Source organism: Colobus angolensis, unplaced genomic scaffold (assembly GCF_000951035.1).
Source record: "Colobus angolensis palliatus isolate OR3802 unplaced genomic scaffold, Cang.pa_1.0 Scaffold200, whole genome shotgun sequence".
NCBI lineage: Eukaryota > Metazoa > Chordata > Mammalia > Primates > Cercopithecidae > Colobus > Colobus angolensis.
The window spans coordinates 5,037,805-5,045,277 of NW_012115156.1; the positions used below are offsets into that span (position 1 = coordinate 5,037,805).

The 7,473-nt window shown below is 43.7% G+C and overlaps 1 protein-coding gene across 2 annotated transcripts in view; it reads left to right on the forward strand.

The window, feature by feature from the left end:
- Positions 1-3,859: 3,859 nt before the first annotated feature.
- Positions 3,860-7,473, forward strand: part of COPS4 (COP9 signalosome subunit 4) — a 45,228-nt gene continuing 41,614 nt past the window's right edge. The window contains exon 1 of one of the 2 annotated variants that reach the window (XM_011941772.1): positions 3,860-4,713. In XM_011941772.1, the coding sequence (XP_011797162.1) occupies positions 4,640-4,713 (74 nt within the window). In that variant the 5' untranslated portion in view covers positions 3,860-4,639. The remainder of the gene's footprint in view (positions 4,714-7,473) is intronic. The other variant, XM_011941771.1, reaches the window with a different exon arrangement.

A 7,473-nucleotide genomic window follows, 5' to 3' on the forward strand; every position in this document is an offset into this window, starting at 1 on the left:
CTGTAGTCCCAGCTACTGGGGAGGCTGAGGCAGGAGAATGGCGAAAACCCGGGAGGCGGAGCTTGCAGTGAGCTGAGATCCGGCCACTGCACTCCAGCCTGGGCAGCAGAGCAAGACTCCGTCTCAAAAAAACAAAATAAAACAAAACAAAAAAAACAAAGAGGGTTGAGCAAAGAAGCTAGGATTTAAGGCAAGTTTGCTAACTACTTCGAGAAATAACGTTGGGTGTGGTTACTGGCATCTGAAACTGTCTGGAAGCACATTCAATGGAATATTCCATTATTCCATTGAATATTCCATTGAATATTCAATAATTCCATTGAATATTCAATGGAATTATTTAAGTTAAAAAAAGCAAGCACCCCAAAAGCCTGGCCTACAAAAGCCTTCAAGTGTTCAAGCACTAAGGCATTCTCAAAAAGGAAATACACTCAACATCCAGTTAACTTGTATTCAGAAGGTAAAGCTTGCACCCACACAACACAACAAACAATAGAAATCCTCTCAGCAGAACCAAGGACTGACCAAGGAACTTATTCCAGTATCAGAGTGGTGAGTATCCATACTTCCTTCCCATGATTCTGCCATTGTTATGGACCAGTAACTGCTGTGTTTCCCATTCTTCCTTTGTCTGAGTTTTAACTGTGATTGGCCTGTTTCTGCTCCACTGTTGGTTTGTATTGGATGTATGGGCATAGGACACATCAGTTGTTTTACAGTGTATACATCTCTGGACTATAAAACACCACATCCCAATGTGAATAGTTTCTGCATCACCAGATATCCTGAATTTTTAGCTGACGTAGAAATTGAATGGGAAATTGAGCTTTCTTCCCTAGGGAGGGAGGAAGTAGGCTCTACTGTGAGAAGAAGCTATATTATTCAGGTTCTCCAGAGAGACAGAACCAATAGGATATATATATATGTAGTATATATATATACTATATATATATATAGTATGATATGAGAGGGGAATTATTAGGGGAATTGGATCATGTGATATGTGATTGTGGGGGCTGAGAAGTCCCACATCAAGTAGTCTGCAAGTCAGAGACCCTGGGATGCTGGCAGCATGGCTTAATCCAAGTCGGAAGGTTTGAGAACCCAGGGTGCTGCTGGTATGAGTCCTGGAGTCCAAGGCCAGGAGAAGAAGTGTGTTTATCAGCTTTAGAACAGAGACCAATTTACCTTTTCTCTGTTTTTGTTTTCTCTGGGCCCAGCTAACTGGATGGTGCCTGCCCACACTGAGGGCAGATCTTCCTCACTTAGTCCACTCAGACTCACATGCCAGTCTCCTCTGGAAACACCCTCACAGATACACACTAATATAATGCTGCAACAGTTAGTTTTCTTGGTATTCCTTAATCCAATCAAGTTGATACCTAAAATTACCAACAGAGGACATGTGGATATTTAGGTGGTCAGAGGGACATACTGTAGTGGAGACTGCTGATTGTCCCTCTAAACTCATTCTTTCCTATTTCTGGGCACAAGGCTGCCCAACTGGAAACTAAATTTCTAGTCTTATTGGTGGTCATATGATTAAGTTCTTGTCAATGGAACATCATCCGAATTGATGTGGGCAATCTCCACCTTACTTTCTGATATGGTTTGGCTCTGTACCCCCCTCTCAAATCTCATGTTGAATTGTAATCCCCATTGTTGGGGAAGGGACCTGGTAGGAGGTGATTGGATCATGGAGGCAGATTTCCCTCTTGTGTTCTGATAATGAGTGAGTGAGTTCTCATGAGATGTGGTTGTTTGAAAGTCTGTAGCACCTCCCCCTTTGTGTTCTCTCTCTCTCCTGTCATCATGTGGTGACATACTTGCTTCCCCTTTACCCTTCCACCATGATTATAGGTTTCCTCAGGCTTCCCCAGCCATGCCTCTTGTAAGGCTGTGGAACTATGAGTCATTTAAATCTCTTTTCTTTATAAATTACCCAGTCTCAGGGAGTTCTTTATAGAAGTGTGAGAACAGACTAATATACATTCTTTTGTTATTTATTTTATTTTTTTTGAGGTGGAGTTTCACTCTGCCACCCAGCTGGAGTGCAGTGGCGCGATCTCGGCTCACTGCAGCCTCTGCCTCCTGTGTTCAAGTGATTCTCCTGCCTCAGCCTCCCAAGTAGCTGGGACTACAGGCACCCGCCACCACGCCTGGTTTTTTTTTGTGTTTTTAATAGAGACAGAGTTTCATCATGTTGACCAGGCTGGTCTCGAACTCCTGACTTCAGGTGATCTGCCTTCCTTGGCCTCTTAAAGTGGTGGGATTACAGGCATGAGCCACCATGCCTGGCTGAGAACAGACTAATACACATTCTTAAAAGAGATTCCTTCTTTAGGTATTCTTCTCTTTCTCTTTCCCGTTAGAGGGAATATGCCATTTATCACACATCAAATCCAAAAGTGGCAAAAATCCAAAAGTTTGACAGACTTTGTAGGCAAGGCTGTAGGAAACTGTACCCCTATATATTTCTGGTAGGAAGGCAAAATGATACCATTCCTATCAAGTACAATTTGGCAGGATCTACCAAAATTGTATGTCTATCCTTTGCCTCATTTCTGGTAATGTTTTCTACCTGTACATATATAATGTATGTAAAGGTTATTCATCGCAGCATTGATTAAAAATAACTTGTGTCCTATAAGGATTAAACAAACTAAGACATACCCTTGCTATGTAATATCTTCTAGCTCTAAAAAGAGTGATTTTTAAAGACTGGACAGCTGGTAAGATGTCCAGCTGTCTTAGTCTGTTTTCTGCTGCTTATACCAGAATACCTGAAACTGGGTAATTTATAAAGAAAAGGAATTTATATCTTACAGTTATGAAGGCCAAGAAGTCTAAGGTCAAGGGACCACATCTAGTGAGACCCTTCTTGCTGGTCAGGACTTGCTAGAGTTCAGAAGCAGCACAGGGTATCACATGGCAAGGGAGTGACCTTCCTAATATGCTAGCTCAGGTCTCTTCCTCTTCTAATAAAGCCACATGTTCTCTCCCATGATAACCCATTAATCCATGAATGGATCAGTTCCTCAGGGTTTTGTCCTCATGATCCAATCACCTATTTAAGACCCACCTCTAAATGTTGCCACGTTAAAGATTAAGTTTCAACATGAGTTGTTGTTTTCTTTTTCATTTTATTTTAATTTTTATTTTTTGAGACAGAGTCTTGCCTTTTTTTTTTTTTTTTGAGACGGAGTTTCGCCCTTGTTGCCCAGGCTGGAGTGCAATCGTGCAATCTTGGCTCAACGCGACCTTCGCCTCCCAGGTTCAAGCGATTCTCCTGCCTCAGTCTCCTGAGTAACTGGAATTACAGGCATGTGCCACCACGCCTGGCTGATGTTTGTATTTTTAGTTGAGACGGGGTTTCTCCATGTTGTTCAGGCTGGTCTGGAACTCCCGACCTCAGATGATCCATCCGCCTCGGCCTCCCAAAGTGCTGGGATTACAGATGTGAGCCACTGCACCCAGCCCTCAGCTTGCGTTTTGGAGAAGACAATTATTTCAAACCATAGTACCAGGAAAAGTGCAAAAAAAAAAAAAAAAAAAACAAGGCGGAACAATTATGTGGTGTTACTTTTTGTGAAAGGAGAGGTAAAATTTTATATTTATTAAGATTTGCTTGTATTTGCAGAAATTCCATAAGAATACATGAGTATTGAATATTATATAAACGCAGGCGACCATATAATCTTCCATTGAAATGCAACCGTTTCTAGAATGAAAGGGGGATGTTATTTTATTTATTTATTTATTTATTTATTTAGAGATGGAGTCTTGCTCTATCGCCCAGGAAGGAGCGCAGTGGCGCAATCTCGGCTCACGGCAAGTTCCGCCTCCCGGGTTTTAAGCCATCCTACAGCCTCAGCCTCCCGAGTAGCTAGGGCTACAGGCGTGCACCACCTACGCCCAGATAATTTTTTTGTATTTTTAGTAGAGACGGGGTTTCACCGTGTTTAGCCAGGATGGCCTCGATCTCCTGACCTCGTGATCCGCCCGCCTCGGCCTCCCAAAGTGCTGGGATTACAGGCGTGAGCCACCGCACCCGGCGGCAAGGGGGGATGTTATTAATCACCACTCCAGGACGACAGAGGGAAAATGGCCTTGTACTGGACAAACTGGAATATCTGATCAACCATTATACCGTGCATGGAGTGGGAAGAGGAATGGGGACTTCTTAATTGTATTTCTAACAACTATCGTCTGTGGTGAATCAGAAACAAAACTGGTTCTTTACCACAGGCAGTTTACGCACTGCCTGAAAGACCTAAGGACGGTAAACCACAGACATGAGACACGGAACTTTGCGAAAACGTAGGCGTTTTATGTACCGGGTACTTATTGGAGTTACACTAGAGACTCACTCCTGGAGTTCATCAGCCAATCCAAAGTCCGAGCGTGAGAGCCAGAGCCTGTAGGAGAGGGCTGGGCAGGCCTCAGACCTGAGGAGTGGAGCCCCGCGTCACTCAACCCTGAGGGCGGAGCTAGCCCAGGCTCCCACACCCGACGCTCTGGCCCACACAGACGCTACTTTGTAGCATCTCAGGTTCCCTCTGGCTGCACTCTGGAGGACCACACTCGTTTTCTTTTTGGCTGCCAGAGGCCCCGCATCCACCGCTGAGCTGGGAGAAAGATGGCGGCAGCCGTGCGACAGGATTTGGCCCAGCTCATGAATTCGAGCGGCTCTCATAAAGATCTGGCTGGCAAGTGAGTATTTCCCAGCAACGCGGGAGTACAGAGGTGGGGAAAAAAAGCCACAGCCTTAATCTCCTTAGGTTGGCCACGACTCTTGGGCGTGAAGCTAGGAACCGGCCTGACGACCAAGGGGGCGGGCCTGAGGTCGGCTAGGGAGGCAAATGTTGGGAGAAGCAGAAAGCTGGAGGGGACCTTGTACAGGGGCCTTCGAGGCCATAGACTTGGGATGACTGTCAACTTGTTCAGTGATTGATAGAATCCCTCTGGTCCCTTAGGGTTTTGGAAGAGCGGTCTGAGAGACGACTGCTACCCTGGCCTTAGTAGCCTTCCCTGGTACCTCTTCCTATCGCTGACCGGCGTCACACCGAATCTGGCCTCTCGTTGGACCTTCCTCCTCCTTTTTTTGATTCAGAGAAATGAATATTCTGGGGCCTTGATGCTATGTTTTTCGGGGAGATGGCTTCTTGGGGCTGGCTGAGACTGAGGAGGTATGGCCGCTGTCATGTCGTCCAGACCACTCAGACTGTCTTCTGTCGGTCCTTGTGTTTCGGGTATTTTCTCCGCCACCAACTCTGAAGGCACATAGGCGGAATGTGCTCATATCGCGGATCAGGATGTCTAGAGTAGTGATGTTTGCAGGAATCTGAATTTTGACGAAATTCATATAGAATGCTTAGGTTCACTCCAAGTTAAAATGTGTGACGTGCCTGTTGTGCAAGCAGTTGTTCAACAGTATTAAGCATAGGTAGGTAGATGTATATTGTTCATTTTCTCTTTGTAGATGTCACAGCACTGATCTTTTGTAATGAACTTAAAGTATGCCTCTCTAAGCCGGGTGCAGAGAGGCTGAGGTGGGAGGATCACTTGAAGCCAGGAGTTCTAGCCTAGCCTGGGCAACATAGTGAGACTCCCGTCTCCATAAATAAATAAATAAGTAAATAAAGTATGCCTCTCAAGTTGATCTTCATGTTTATATCCTGACAGCTGAAATCACTTTGATGTATATTAATGGGATACACCTGCTCTAACCTGGTCATCGAAATTCTGACTGTTTTAAGTAGGCTAGGCTGCCTTTTCTCTGGTAGTAAATGTAATCTACTTTTATCAGTGGGAAATTCAGCCGTATATTTTGGGCATAACTACTTTGTGCTGTGTTTTCCCATTCAGGAGAATGAAGATAATAATAGGACATATTCTTGTGTGAGATTATCTGAGGACAAGATGAGTATCTGTGTGCATATATACTTACCACACTTACATCACCTAGAACAGTACCTGACGTATAGAAAGCGCCGCAAGATTGTTGTTACTATCACTAAGCTGTCAGTAATATATATTCACTTATTGTATGGGTTGGAAATAAATATGTCTTCATGGCTCAATCCTTTTTGCTTGTAATTTTGTAGATATGGATGAAAGTAAAAGCAGCTTCTATTTTTTTCCGCCATGCTTCCTTTACTTTTTATTTTGTAAAAGAAAAATAAGTGCATTAGTTATCAGAAGAAATAGAGCTTTTCATGTATTTGCAGAGTTCTGAAACTTAAGTATTTACTTTTTCAGGTCTGAATTGGAGATAAACAATAGTATTTATAGGGTACTTCAGTTATCTGTTGCTTTGTAACCAAAAACTTACCAGTGTAAGACAACTGTGATTTCTCAGGATTCTATGGGTTGACTGGACAGCTTTTCTGCTCTTGTCTGGGCTCACTCATGCAGATATAGGCAGCTGGCAACTCACCTAGGGCTGGACTCACATGCATATATTGCTCTGGGCAGGATCTGTCTCTCTCTGCATATAGTCTCTCATTCATTAGTTTAGCTTGGGCTTTCTTAGGTGGCTATAAGAGGGGAAGTCACAAGACCTCTTAAGGATAGCCTAGGAAGTCTCACATCAGTTCTCTAGTACTGGTAAAAGTAAATCAGAAGACCAGCCCAGATTCAAGGGGAGGTGAAATGGAGCCTACTACTCCCTCTTTAGTGGCAAAGTTACATTGCAAAGGAGCCTGGACAGAGGGAGACATGATTCATTGGAAGCCATTACTGTAGCAATCTACTACATGGTGTTGTGAAGATTAAATGAAATAAATGTGCTTGATAACTGATAGCCAGTGCTGTGTTAGCCAGCAACTCCTTCAGAGCTGCTTTCTGAGAAAAGTCTTGGGCTTGCCTGCAGTTCCTATCTGAGCAAGAAAGTATCAGGATATTTATCCTTATAACAACATCAGTTCTACCAGCTATATGCTTTAAGAGAAATACCCTTGAAATATATCAGTGTTTTTTTTTTAATGTATTTTTTCTTGTATGTACTTTTAATGAAGGTTTTTGGGGATTTTTTAGGAGCTGAGAAACAAAGGATTCCATATTAAAGAATAATGGAGTACATTGTTTCTAAAACATCAATCCTGTGTGTTCTTAGCAATTGGCATATCTATAACAACAGTTGTTCAATACATGTGGTTGAATTAATGAATAGCTAGAAAGGGGCAGAGCTTGTATTTGAACCCAGGTTCATCTACTCTAAAAAGCTCATTTTTAAACCTACCAGACTATGCTCATTTTCTTGTTAAAAACTCAATTAGAGCCGGGCCCGGTGGCTCAAGCCTGTAATCCCAGCACTTTGGGACGCCGAGACGGGCGGATCACGAGGTCAGGAGATCGAGACCATCTTGGCTAACACCGTGAAACCCCGTCTCTACTAAAAAATACAAAAAACTAGCCGGGCGAGGTGGCGGGTGCCTGTAGTCCCAGCTACTCGGGAGGCTGAGGCAGGAG